At 37.1% G+C, this 15199-nt stretch overlaps 1 protein-coding gene across 1 annotated transcript in view; it reads left to right on the forward strand.

Annotated features, from left to right (window-relative positions):
- LOC107594374 (dysferlin-like) overlaps nt 1-15199 on the forward strand; it is a 77905-nt gene that overhangs the window by 32708 nt on the left and 29998 nt on the right. The window contains exons 24-28 of the mRNA XM_016284395.1: nt 25-66; nt 3289-3390; nt 3564-3725; nt 6092-6257; nt 6579-6652. Coding sequence (XP_016139881.1) covers nt 25-66; nt 3289-3390; nt 3564-3725; nt 6092-6257; nt 6579-6652 — 546 coding nt within the window. The remainder of the gene's footprint in view (nt 1-24; nt 67-3288; nt 3391-3563; nt 3726-6091; nt 6258-6578; nt 6653-15199) is intronic.

Consider the following 15199-nt stretch of genomic DNA (forward strand, 5'->3'; position numbering starts at 1 on the left):
CTGTTTATTTTGGGCATCTTCAAGCTTGTGATTCCAGGGTTCCTCTCTGACAGTCAACAGCAATGGGTACAAGCATGCATGCACATACACAAACACATCTCACTGTTTTTAGTAGAAACTTTTGATAAAACACTATGAAAACACAGGACATGTGGTTCCACCATATTAAACCAGAACTAATGATTACAAAAGTAATGCAGACTTTTATAGCGGTCAAGCATTTCTTCAAATATTACAACACAACTCAGTGCGTAAGATACTGAGCTGGAAACCATAGTTAGCTCCAAAAGGTCATTCCCACTGGCTTTCATTAGGCTGTGGATATGGAGTGTTGAGATATGGACTTTTTTTTTTGTCACTGGTGGGTAGATTCCTCCAGAACTCTATGTATCATCTGCACAAAGATTTGTATTGTTCTGCAGTGGCATTTCAAAAAGACACAGTGATGGACTAATGGTGGAACAAACTATAAGACTGTATAATAACTGCTCTTCATTAGATACAAACTCACATAGGGACAGAAACATTGGCATGTAGCCAAAAATAAATGAAAACATTGGCAATACATGGTTCATGGTCTTGCACTTTCCCTTTTCCTCTGTATTCCACATTACTATCTTTGTTTTGCTGGAAATAACAGCAAGATATTATTAAGACCTAGGGATGCACTGATATTAAATGACCAATAACAACAACATATTGTGTGTTATTCTAAAACAACAAAACGTAATATTTGGCAATATTCACGACTTGATTGCACAGACACTGTTGGATGAGAACTGAACTGAGCTAGATGATGACATCACTGTTTTCTCCAGAGCTGCTTTAAAGATGATTTGAACTCATTCCATAATAGATTAACTTTACAGAGTTATTAAACTGAACTGAATCAACAATGAACTGACTTTAACTGAAAAAGTGACTGGTTACTGTTGTCCTCCTTTTAGAGCTGCTTTACAGCAGAATTGAATTTTGCATCATTGAAACATTAGTTTTCTGTTTAACACTGTAAAGCTTGACATGATCTGTATTATATAAAGCATTATATACTGTAAATAAAGGTGTCTTGACTTAAATAAAATTCTATACTATTTTGACTAAAAATAAAAATCAAACTCTTAAATACTGAAATCAATTGTTTTAAATGCTACAAGTGAATTTAGGCATCACAGCATTATAATGTACAGTATGATAAAATAATATTCATTATGAATATACAATTTAGTACATTTTACGGTCCCACTTTATATTAAGTGGCCTTAACTACTATGTACTTACATTTAAATTAATCATTTGGTACAATGCACTTATTGTGTGCATACATGTTATTACATTGTACTTATATTTGAAAAACTATCTGCATGTAATTACATCTGTAATTCATTTCTGTAATTACATTTATAATTACACTGTTGACCCATCCCTTACACCTTAACCGACCTTAAACCAACCCATATTACGAAACCTGTCCCTAACCTTACCCGTATCTCACCTCAATAGCAGCAAATGTGTTTTGCAATACAATATGAACACAATAAGTACATTGTACTTATTTTTTGATGTAAGTACATAGTAGTTAATATAATATAATATAAAGTGTGACCAATTTTACATTTAACAATGTTATTAAATGTTACAAATTAACCTTAATTGATCATTAGATGACAGCAAATGTAATCTAAAATGTACACTGTACAAGTCATTTCAACTGAAATTATATTTAACTGACTATCTTTTATAACTTATATATTTTATACCGTTATCGTTACCGTAAAAAGTTGAAATTGCTTTAATTAATTTGATGAGTTAAAATATTAGAAAAACATATGTTCCCATTACTTATTGATCATATAATTTTTTTACAGTGTAAAAATAGGATAAATGTGGTACCAATTTACCAATATTGTTATTATTATTTTTAATTCCTGTAGTTACCTGTAAACAGAAGAGGATAGCGCTAGCAGCACCAGGGTCATAGTTTCGATTCTTAGGGAATGCATAAACTGATCAATTTTATACCTTGAATGCAATGTACAGTAAGTAGCTTTGGATAAAAGCATTTGCCAAATGCATAAATTTAACGTAAATACAATATATAACATGCATCCCTACTGAATTAATTCAGTTTGTCCTTTGAATACTGTGGCCTTTCCAAAATGATTTGTTTGTATCTAAAGACATGAGCATGTTGAGTACTGAGTTTGTGTAATTGCTGGGAAATGTCCTCATTTATCAAGTACATGTAGATTAGCCATGCTTCCTTGAAAGTGTGTCTGTTTTAATGACATTCTTTTAAATCCTTGCCTTAACTTAATTAAGTTAGACATTACATAGTCTAATTCTCCATGACTGAAGCATATCTCCAAAGGTCCCTTTTCACAGAGCACCACTGTATTCAACAGTAGTACCATTCATCAAACAATTGCACTGGCACAACACAGTCCTGGCTAATCATTACTTGTGTGTGTGTGTGTGTGTGTGTGTGTGTGTGTTGTGGCTTAATTGCTAACTTTGATTGGCATGTGAAGTCATGATGTTTGACTTTTTGTTGCTGCTATTAGTAACCAATTCCTTGTTTGTTTTCACACCCTTTTTCGAATTTGGGTGCGTCATGCAAATGTACTTATAGAGAAGAATGGAAACATAGTGCTTGTGAAGTCCTCTAAATGTATTCTTTGTCTCCTTCAATAGTGAAGACAACATTTTGCATGGTTTTTGAAACTGTGAATGCATTTCAGCCATCCTTACTTGCTTGTTGTATATAGTTAAATGCAGAATATCCACAACAGTGTTATTTTACATGCTGTTCTTGTTTATAATAATATTTTAAATAAGCTTTTTCATTTTAGTTTACTTTTTTTTTTGTAATTTTTTTTGTAATTTTGTTATGTGCTTTTGTTGATGTTTTTGTTATTATTATTATTATTATTATTATTATGGATATCACTGTTTAAGTTGAATTTTTATTTCATTTATAATTTTAGTTTGTATTTATTTCTGGTTAAATATATTTTTGTTTATTTCCGGCTATTTTAGTGCTACTCGTATAACTTAAAAAATAAAGTTGAAATTGGTTTAATTAATTTGATGTGTTAAAATATTGGAAAAAAACATTCAAAACATTTCCAATTTATGCTTAGTTTAAGTTTTTATCTAATATTTATGTTTTATTTTCTTTCAGTTTTATTTAAATTAACAAAACTATTTTTAATAGTTTTAGTTTTATTTAATGATAACAACACTGATCCTTATGAACTTTTCACTTTATGCTTTACTCTTCATTATTAGCCAGAGGACTCTGATTTGCCTTATCCACCTCCACAGAGGGAACCTAATGTCTACATGGTGCCGCAGGGCATAAAACCTGTCCTACAACGCACTGCTATTGAGGTGGGCCCAAAACCTATCCTTAGGTTATCCATTTATAGTTTCAAAAGCTTCTAGTGCAGTATAGACTATTTGAACCTCACAAAAAGCACTGACATTTGGCTGTTTTACTACTCATGATTACTTTAGGACATTGCACCTCATGTGCCTTAACCTTTTAACCTTTTAACTCTTAGATACTGGTGTGGGGTTTGCGTAACCTGAAGAGTTTCCAGTTGGCTAGTGTGACATCTCCCAGTCTTCAGGTGGAATGTGGAGGATGTGTGGTTCAGTCATGCGTCATTCGAAATGCTAAGAAAAACCTCAACTTTGATGTCAACACCCTGTTCATTGATGTCGTAAGCTCTTGGTCTTGTGCTTGTTTGTTTTTATCTGCATAATTTTGTTTAAAATTAGGTCAAATTGGGAAGATTAGATACGCTAAAATTAGGTAAGGTTTAAAGGAATAGTTCTCCCAAAAATGAAAATTTGATGAACATTTACTCACCCTCAGACACCATCCAAGATGAATGTAGATGTGTTTTTTTCTTCATCATAACAGATTTGGAGAAATTTAGCATTACATCGCTTGCTCAGCAATGGATCCTCTGCAGTGATTGGGTGCTGCCCATAAGAATTAGAGTTCAGACAGCTTATAAAAACATCACAATAATCCACATGACTTCAGTCCGGCAATTAATGTCTTGTGAAGTGAAAATCTGCATGTTTGTGAAAAACAACTCCATCATCAAGGTGTCACAGTGTTGGTTGTGGTGCCCTGGACTGGCCACTTGAGGGCGCTCTGTCTGTTCTTGTATGTGTTAAACTCCATTTCCCATAGTCCCCTGCTTTAATTCTGTTCTGATCAGTAGCACCTGTTATCATTTACTCATTATCCCTGCTATATATACCATGCTCACTCTGTCTGTCATTGCGTCTGGATTGTATTGTCTTCTAGTTGGTGTTGTCGGTGTCAGGTTTTTGGATAACCTTTTGCAACGTTTTGTCCTGTTATTATTTGCAATAAACTGCACATGGAACTTACCCTGTTTCCTCCTGGCATTCCGTGACACAAGGTGATTTAACTTTAAACCGTCACTTCTGGCCAAAATGCCAGTTAATTTAATCCATATGAATGATTCCTCCAGTGAAAAAGTTCATCCCCTGTTGTCCTCTCACATCAGTATCTACCAACATATTTATTTACAGTCGTGATCAGAATTATTGGCACCCTTGGTAAATATGATCAAAGAAGGCTGTGAAAATAAATCTGCATTGTTAATCATTTTGATCTTTTATTTAAAAAAAAATCACAAATATCTAACCTTTCATTGAACTAAAACAATTGAAAATGGGGGAAAATCTAATTATGAAATAAATGTTTTTCTCAAATATATACTGGACACAATTATTGGAACCCCTAGAAATTATTATGAGTAATATCTGTGAAGTATATTCCCATTCATATTTACAATTTTGAGCATACCAGGGTGATTATGAACATGAAATTATCCAGTGTCCAATGTGTATTGGAGAAAAACATTTATGTCATAATGATATTTCCCCCCATTTTAAATTCTTATTCTCCAATGAAAGGTTAGATTTATGTGAATTTTTAAAATAAAAGATCAAAATGATTAACAATGCAGATTTATTTTCACAGCCTTCTTTGATCATATTTACCAAGGGTGCCAATAATTCTGACCATGACTGCAGAACTGTTTTGGACTGTTTTTGCTTGTAAACGGTGCTTGATGTGTGCATATTTCTCTCCTGATTCAGAAGAGATGACTTTTTCACTGTAAAAAATATTCTGATTAGAGGACAGTTTTACTGTCAGAGGACTTTTTGCTGGAAACAATGTTTGAAGTTAAAAACGTCTTAATGATGGTTTTGTTTATTGCAAACAGGCAGCCTGTGGATTACTTACATGTTTGTTATTGTAATGTTTTTATCAGCTGTTTGAACTTTCATTCTGACGGCACCCATTCACTGGTGAGCAAGTGATGCAATAGTAAATTAATCCAAATCTGTTTCGATGAAGAAACAAACTCATCTTGGATGGCCTGACGGTAAATAAAATTTCAGCAAATTTGTATTCTATTTATTTAAATTTTCTTTTAACTTTTTCATCAAGGCTGAATACAAAAATAACACGTCTATTGTAACTATCAAATGTTAATAAATACAGTTGACCTTTGCCTGAGCCCTCTTCAGAGATTTCTTGTAGATTCTTCATGTAGAAATCTGGTTAAAATATCAAATTTTGTGTTACAGCATGCTGCTAACCAGTTGAGACAGGCTTATATACAATGTGGTCATGGTGTCCTTCACATGGTGGATGTTTCAGTGATGACTGGCACAGTAACAATGTTCCCCAGCAATGAGCGTCAGTTCTTAATTCCAAAACGTAAGATAGTCTGGATTCCGTTCCAATACTCATCTAGGACTGGGAGGCATCGCATGGAAAGAATGCTGAATGACTAGCAAAGTTATTTGCACTGTCAGTTGTGGTCAGCCCTGTGCCATACTTTGTCATGTTTGCCTCAGTTTAGGGTGTGAAATACTTTCACACAGTATGAAAGGAGAGAGAGAGGAAGATTCTGTGGAATAACAACGGAAATGGAGAAATAAACAAGTCATTATGTTAGAAGTTAAAGGTTTGGAAGCCTTGCATCTCTTTATGTTCATATCTTTGCTATTTGTAATCTCTTCTTCACTCTAGCGACTGCCCAAGGAAGAGCTCTACATGCCCCCATTGGTGATCAAGGTTATAGACAACCGTCAGTTTGGCAGGAAGCCTGTAGTGGGCCAGTGCACAGTCCACTCGCTCAATGAGTTCTGCTGTCAGCCAGAGAGCCTGGACAGAGACCCTACGGAAGAAGAATTTGGTGAGATAATAATAAGGGAAATAAGGGAATGACTAAATACCATTTTTACCATATTGTTTCTACCTGCACATCAAAATGCAATAAATAATCACAAAGGAGCAGCAAGTAACAATTAAGCATAGAAAGAACGAAAGAAAGGATATTGGAGAAAAGTAGCTGTATTTTTAGTTTTTTTTGTGTATATAGACATATTAGAACCTGTTCTAATTCAGAACAAAAATAAAAATTTACCATTAACAGTTCTCGAGTTTGCATTCTTCTGATGATGTAGATGAAACATGTTTTATGCTTAGAGTATTTATGGTATATTTCCATCAACAGAGGCAATTGCTCACACCCCTAGAGATGACTTCCTGGTTGATATTGATGATAAGGAGCCTCTCATTCCTGGACAGGTATGATCAGTCTTTTTAACTGCAGCTTAAAATGTTTTCTTCAACATTTCCTTCTTTCTGTTAGCTGATTGACAAGGTGATATGTAGTGCTGCATCTTCTCAACCATCTTCTGTAACTTCCTAAAAACCTCCTAGAAATCTTTATCTTTAAAATCCAGCAAATTACAAACAACTGGAAAAGTCATGTGGCCTTTGAATATTGTGGTGGACAGTAGGGTCAAACAGTACAGAACAACTGCTTTATAGCTATGAATACACACTCTTTTTTGTTGTCTGTGATTATGTTAGTCCTCTTGGTTGCTATTCAGTAGCTTGTTGGTCACATAGCTTGGGTTTCTCCAGATTTGTTTAGAGCCTTGTTAGAATAGGCTGTCATAGCAAGGTTAAGCACTTCTGAGCATACACACTGCTTAATAAGGTCTTCTATAAGACTGTATTCTGTATTGCAACAATACAGTTAGCCCACAGTTCAATACATACCTCGGTTTTTTGACCACGGTTTTCAGTTCAGTTCTGATGGCTTGGCACATCAGAGTGTTTTTTGCAATTTGAACTGCTTCAGGTGTGTGATTTTTGCAGAAAATCGGAACTACTTTAACATACCTGAAATGATCCAGGTTTTTATGTAAACTCTATGTCCTCTAGCCTGAAAAGAGCTTGCATTCCCATTAATGAGACACTTATAGAGTGAAAACAGTATCATATTCTATTACACTTGCACAAGCAGAAATACATGCGAGATATGCACAAAATACAGTACATATACACACTATTGGCGATACATGTTAGAACTGTAAATGCAATGAATGTACAGTACATACGGCTGAAAACTACTGCATACAACTGTGAAAAAATATTTAGGAGCACCAATGCAACTGACCCAATCAGGACTGGTTCTACGGGGGTGCACCCTCAGTTGAAACTGATTTTGCAAACTTGCCAGTGGGTATCTGTGTTTGCCCAGTCTGGAGAGCATCATAAGTTTCCATTTACAACGTGTTTTTGTGGCATTGACATACTGAATCTTTTGATTTCTTGAACGGCCAACCAGAGGTGTTTAATCCACTCACCGCTCAAAACACCGGAGTGAATTTTGGTCATTTCCACCACTGGCTACAATATATAGTTATCTGTGTTCTTCAAGCCATCTTGGGTATTTTCATAATGATAAAGTATATTTGTAATCCATTGCAATCGCCTTTATTAGAGTGTAGAATATATTTTCTGCGTCATTCTGTGATGAGAAGCCACATCAGATCACAAAATGAAGTTATTTCAAACATTCGACTGATGTTGTGGAGTAAAAACGCTATAATATTCTCTTTTGTTGTACAACCGGTTTAGAAACGCTTCTCATTGCAAGTCATAACAACGGAAGATGTTTGGCGTGTGTTGCTTTTTCAAATGCACATTATAAGCGGGGAGGCGCTTGCTCATCTCATCATGCAGAATCACAGGCACACACATAGAGCCAATTAAGAGATAAATAAAACACACAAAATGTATTTAAATGCAAAACCTTGACACTATAGGAAAGCATCGATTTTTAGACAGTGAATAGAGGAAGGCTGCTTCTTGAAGGATTGAGAGACAATGGGTATCATAGTATGGACTTTAAAGGGGTCAAACTGAGAAATCAAAATTCCCTTGATCTTTTGACATAAGAGGTCATTGTACTATAAAAACATCCTGTAAGTTTCAGAACTCAAAACTTTCTCGCTAGCCTAAAAACAGCTTATATTGAAGCCAATCTGCCAAAATGACAGGTTGTGGAATGTGGCAATTTAGGACATAATAGTGTGGCTAAACCCCGCCTCCGCAGAAGAAGATCAATCCCTGCTTCTACATCAGTGCCTGTTTAGCCCCGCCCACCGATTCACACATGTAGTGTAAATAACAAGAGAGACAAACACAGGTCTATGCAGAAACCAAACGATAAAGATGGCTCAGAAGACAACAAGACGTTGTGCAGTGCTAAGTTGTGGAAAAACACAGTCTTTGCATTGCCTTCCTTCTAATTCCCAACATTAGGAAAGAGCTAGAACTTGGCCCTTTGTTCACTTCATTTTACCGCAAATTCATTTACAAACGAAGCACAATTTGATGCAGGATTTTCAGAAATATTTAAACTAAAAGACGATGCTGTGCGACTATATTGAATCCGACAGTAATGTCGCACCACACAAGTGTGAGTAAATGTTTTTATTATGTGGTCACTATTGCTTTGTCTTTTATTACAGATCGTTTGATATGCACTACGTTTTTAACCTAATCACAGCAACGTCCATCTATGAAGGATGTAGGCTCTCAAACATACACAGCTGTTAGCCAATCATAGCAGTGGGCGTTTACTTCTGAGTCTACGATCCACCATGCCTATTCAAACAGAGCGTTCTGATGAGGGGGGTCAAATCAGGAGAGAAAATAGCCTCTTACTTCTCAATTATGATGTTTTTTGATGTAAAAATGATGATAACATTATAAGTGGACCTCAGAGAACAGTACAAAATAATAAAAAAGGCAATTCATGACCCTTTTAATTCAGTTGGGTATTAGCAGAAATGCTGAAAAAAAGATCTATTACTTAAATTTAGGCTGTGATTTCAATATAAGATGTAAGATTTTGGCCAAACTACCCTTGTAATGTTGCTATGGTGCCATGTTAGTCGACTTATGGCATAATTGGGGGTGGGTGTCTGATGAAATCATAAATTCAGTAACATGATGGAATACTGTTTGGCACTTGCATATATGATGAAGGCTCACACCATCTTGAGATAATGACATGCTTCGCTTTCTGAGAAAAAGAGAGGCCAGCTTTAATGACGCCTCCTTGAGCTGTCATCAATTCCCTCTCATAACTACGACCTAAAAATACTCCCAAAAAATAAATAATAACATAAAAAATGATCAAGGGGGATTAGGAAAATTGAAAAATTGTTTCCATGTCTCAGCTTTAACCTCTCAGCCTTTATTTGTTCAGTCCCTGGAAGAAAACGAGACTAGAATATCAGATTCGGGACCGCATGGCCCACTTGGTTTCTTTGGAAATGGATCATACTCACAAATGCCAGTTTATTTAGTTTTTCGATCCTTCCAGCCTGGCTGGCAGTGTTTCACTGTGGATGTGAGGTGTTCAGTCGTTTGCAGAGTGGAAAGAGGAATACTTCATGCTTGCCCTTTTGAGCTCAGTTTTATAAGCCCACGCCCAGCTCTAGTTAAGGGCCATTAATGGGGCTCTTTTCTTTTGCACTTGCCACCTTTTCCGTTGATCTAATCCGAGAACAAGATTGAATTTAGTGTGTATTCCACAGTATGTGACACAGTCAACTTACATTTATCTATTAGTAACCCAATGATGAACCTGAAATGTCACGTAACACAGTGCCCACTGGCCTGGATGTCAGTCCAAATGCTAAAGGCCATTCAGACGGCATCATTGGGCACACCATTTGCGGTTTGACTGAAATCAGTTGAATATAACCGCATGTTTGACTCTGAAAATATATTGCTGAATACACAGTAAACCCCTCCAGTTCTGCTCCTGATTTCAGATGTCTGGTGACCAGGGCACTATGGGCTTTATTTATAAATGTGCATTTATATGAGGACTGCCATCAAATGGCTCTTTCTGGCTAACATAAATAAAAGAGGGACCACAACCACAGTCATCTGTGGCAGAATCCCCAGTGACCCTCATTTTTGTGTATCAGAAATGTTTGATGGAATATAGGAATTGAAGGAACTGGGGGAAAAGGGTATGCCAATAGTTTGTTTGGCTTTTGTTGCACGGGTTTGTGTGCTCATCACATTTAGTTTTTGCTTGAGGGTGTAGTTGTTTTTCTTTTGCACATGCATAGAACATGCATTTGATTTGCAGGTTTGGCAGCTCAACTACATTTTACTGTATGTTTTCTATTTTATACCACTGTAGCATTGATCGACAATGTCTCAGGTAGTTTTGACATAGTAGCATGGTTGTTAGTACCGGTCAGCAGCCATTACTCCAGTCTTCCATCTTACGTGATGCTTCAGAAATCATTCTAATATGCTTATTTGGTGCTCAAAAAACTTTATTATCGAAGCTGAAAACAGTTGTGCTAATTAATGTTTTTGTGAAAACTTTTTTTTCTGGATTCTTTGATAAATAGAAAGTTCATATAGAAATTAGATGAAGTTCAATAAACTTTTCTTAAAAAAAAAGTTATTTTTGTACACATTTTGTACAGAGCTGATTCAGGTTCCTGGATCGCAGTGGTGAAGTGATGCTGTATAGTCCCAGTAAATAATGCTAGATCGTGAGAGTCTGTTGCATCCTCCACAGCCGCTAGCACTCAGAACTGACCTCCAAGATTGGGAATTGCGGAATGAAATTTGCATTCAACAGACAGCGTGTGCAAGTGAACTGCGGTATCAGTGTGCGTAATTTGTTTTTATGTATTCCCTCTTAAGCATATAACTTATTATATCTTCACCTCTAATGTCTTGTGTTTGGTGTTTGGTGGTGTTCAGAGCAGTACAGCAAACTGGTCCGAACTCCTATGTGCATTAAATGAAACTTGATCCCCATCATCTCCCCAAAGCCTTTGCTTTGGCTTGGCCCAGACCCCAATACTATTCCCTGGCGGCCACATAAAAAAATGCTCCCTGGATCAGGTTCGTCACTTAAAGCAGGTTTTTGATGAGGCCAAACACAACCTCATAGGGGAAAGTAACTTTTTGTGGATTTGCTATGGTTTTGAGCGGGTTAAATGATATACTTCTGAAACACGGCGCTAAAAGCAAGCACCCATGTAGAGAAGCTTTGATGAGGTTTCTGAGGTTAGACTTGAGGGAGAACTACTGAAAAGGTTTGATTTTGATCCTACGTCTTGGTGGCTTCGCCCAAAGGCCTTTAGACAGTGAGAGAGGCGAACAGTCCCACTAATGTGTGTACTTCAAAATGTTCTGTAATGCAACTCCTCTAGTTGGAGGACAACAGCAAACAAAGCGGCCTGGTCCTAATTAGCTGTTCTACTGAGTAGCTGTGTGGAGTCCTCTCTCTTGTTGTATTTATTATTCCCTGGCACTACACAGCAGAAGGCGCTGTGAGGGTTCAGTCCTTCCTGTGATGTGGTAAGTTCTCATCTTGGGCAAATGCATCCCCCCGCTCCTGGCTGCTCACCACCGGCGCCACAATAACTGCCACCCCCTACCCCCACACCTCCCCTGCTAGGGGTCGACTCTCAGGGAATGAGAGCACTCGATGACCTGATGGCCTTCACCACCAGGTCCCTGTTTATCAGCAGCCAGTCTGATGGCTTGCTTCTTATACGACTCTGAGAGTCTATTTGAATATTTTTGGATAGGCTGTCCTTGTGCCGGCACAGAAGATGGTTATTATTCACATCTTGCACTTATTAGAACAGTTAGCCTGTTTGTTTCCTGATGTTTAATGCTACATCTAGCATTCTTGATTGTATTTTATTACGTTTTAAATTGATTTTTCCGTACTGCTGGTTTGTCTGGTCAAAGGAGAACTGGCCCCCCGACTGAGCCTGGTTTCTCCCAAGGTTTTTTCTCCATTCTGTCACCGATGGAGTTTTGGTTCCTTGCCGCTGTCGCCTCTGGCTTGCTTAGTTGGGGACACTTCATTTCCAGCGATATCGTTGACATGATTGCAAAGATATTATTTAAACTGAGCTGGATGTTGACATCACTGAATTCAATGATGAAATGTCTTTAACTGAAAAATTAGTGTTTACTATTGTCATTTTGCATTATTGACACACTATTTTCCTAATTAATGCTGTTCAGTTGCTTTGACACAACCTGTATTGTTAAAAGCGCTATATGAATAAAGGTGACTTGACTTGACTTGACTTATTTAGATTGCGGCGTAAAAGAGTAAGCCTGATTTCACACATTAATTTCAGCAGGATGTGGTTGCTGCATGGGAAGTCACAGCGGCTCTGCTGCTTGTAACACCAGCCTACCATAAGCAGTGTAATCATCCACACCATGTGCATCAAAATACGGAGGAATCAGGACTGGTTCGACACGATGAGCTTTTGACAGATGCGGTGTGGGAATGCAGTCTCCCAGGCTCATCAGGGTGGGATGTGGAAAATTGCTCTGCTTTTTTGGGTAAAGCTGCTATTTATCACAAGTCATTTTTGGATTAGATTACTCATCAGCATATACAGTGGAGATCAGAATTAGAGAGCAATCTATAAATACTTTTTTTATGAAATATTGTTAATCTTCTTCGCTCAAAATTGGAAGGAATATTAGCTTATGTTCTACTAACATGTCTGACAAAATATCCAAGGCATTTCAACAAAAACCTTTCTTTTGTGGAAAACACTGATCAAAATTAGAGAACAGTAACCATTGTAGCACGGAAGAAGATAACAACTAAACATTTTGGAGGGTTACAGCTGTCAGAAATTAGTAGGAAGTGTAGAGGCCCCTGCTTTGAGTGACTTCAGCAGATCTGCGGCTGCAGGATATCACTCGTTTCTCACACTGCGCTGGTGTGATCTTGGTCCACTCTTCTTCCAGTCTCTTCCATAGTTCACAAACTGTAGTGGGTTTCTTAGGATGTATTTACACCAGGAAAGTCCGCAGGAAAGGTCATCCATTCATTGGACAGTAATTCTCAAGCGTACCAGAGTTCGTTTGGAAACGGACTGTGACCACCTCTTCAGCTGTGTCTCGGTGTGGTTGTTTGGTCCGCACCCGAGTGCGATTGCTGTATTCACACCTGCCCAAAAAATGGGGGAAACGAACTTGAGTTTGATTCAATCGAACCAAACAAGACAGGTGTGAATACACCCTTAGACACAACTTTGTCACCAAGGATTTTCCAGAGATTTTCAATCGCGTTTAGATCAGGACTCTGCATGGGCTCGCCATTTCATTATTTCAATTTTCTTAGCTTCAAGGAACTGTTTTACCCATTTTGCAGTGTGACGGGGACAGTGTCTTGCATGAAAATTGCAGGCTGATTGGGAGATGCTTGCAGGGAAGGTACCGCATGTTGCTGAAGGAGGTTCTGATAAACATTTTCATTCACCCTGCCATGTAGCTGTATAAGAGGCCCAACTCCTGGTGCAGAAAACTTCCCCCAAACCATGACACTTCCTCTTCCACCTTTCACTGACTTCTTTAAGCACTCGGGTTTCCGTCTTTTTCCAGTTTGATGCTATACATGTTTCCAATCTGACCCAAATAAATTAAACTTGCTCTCATCACTAAAGTGAACTTTGGACCAGTTCTCTTCTCTCTACACAACATGCTCCTCAGCAAAGGTGAGTCTAGCCTTTTGATTCTTTCTGCTGATGGGAGCTGCTGATGGGAGCTGTACATACTTTTTTTGTATGGGTATATCTTTTTTACATGATCAATTAGTAAAATTAATACATCAATGTTAAACTAAATTAATAGAAACAGAATATTATTATTAATATTAAATTAATGCTATTTTTTATTTTGTTTTATCTTTGCTTAAATGCAGACAAGTTAACCAGACTTTAACAAACTACAAAAACCTTTTTATTCTCCATGTAACAGCAGAATTGTTGTTGTTTTGCATGATATATTATCCTTTTGAGGGGAGCATTCGTTGACATAGGCCTAGATGTAATAAGATTTGTGCTTGAATTATATGAGATATTTGCCCTGAGCATGTTATTTATTACAACGCATTTCATAATGCGTACATGCGGACAAACGTCTTTAAAATGATACTGTTACGCTAAATTATTCTTACTCCTTGGAGAGCTCTCTCCTCAGAATTTAATTATTTTATTCCATTGTTCAATGCATTTTCACCAGTATTGCTTTATGGCTGACGTGGTACTTTCTCTGTGACACGTTCCCATAGAAAACAATGGTTTGATTTAGCATTGGGAGGCGCAGCTCTATGGAATATGAATGTGTGTTATGTCTGCAGCTAATTAGCATTAGCGCTTGCATTGCAGCATGAACTCATCCTACTGTAGAGACCCTCTCTTCATCTGTTAAAGCTATTATTGGTGCAAACCCACTTTCCCATAGGAAAAATGTATTGCTCAGTGGTTGATTTTCCTAAACTCAGGAGACTTAGATGAGATTCTCATATATCTCTCATTTTAGTATCAACAGCATTTCAGATGTTTCTCCTAAAATTCCTTAGGAGAAATGGAATTAGACACAAATGAGACATGAGAAACATTTGAGAAAAAAATAGTCAAAACAGAGAATGTGTTGGAAGAAACATAGAATATCTCTATTGTCTTGCTGCAATCTCTATCATATGGAAGCCCGTTTCCGCCACTGAATAAAAAACTATAATTCTGTAAGTCATAATAATGAGAAACTTTCTCAAAATTATGACTTAGTATCTCGTTATAATGAGAAACTTTCTCGAGTCATAATTTTGAGAAAGTTTCTCATTATTATGACTTACAGAATTATATTTTTTTATTCAGTGGCGGAAACGGGCTTCCATACTATCAAGACTGCATTATAGGAATATTTTATTGCTCACTGGTTGCTCTTTCTAACCTCAGGACACTTAGTTGT

This window comes from Sinocyclocheilus grahami, unplaced genomic scaffold (assembly GCF_001515645.1).
Source record: "Sinocyclocheilus grahami isolate Dianchi unplaced genomic scaffold, SAMN03320097.WGS_v1.1 scaffold10.1, whole genome shotgun sequence".
NCBI classification, from domain to species: Eukaryota; Metazoa; Chordata; class Actinopteri; order Cypriniformes; family Cyprinidae; genus Sinocyclocheilus; species Sinocyclocheilus grahami.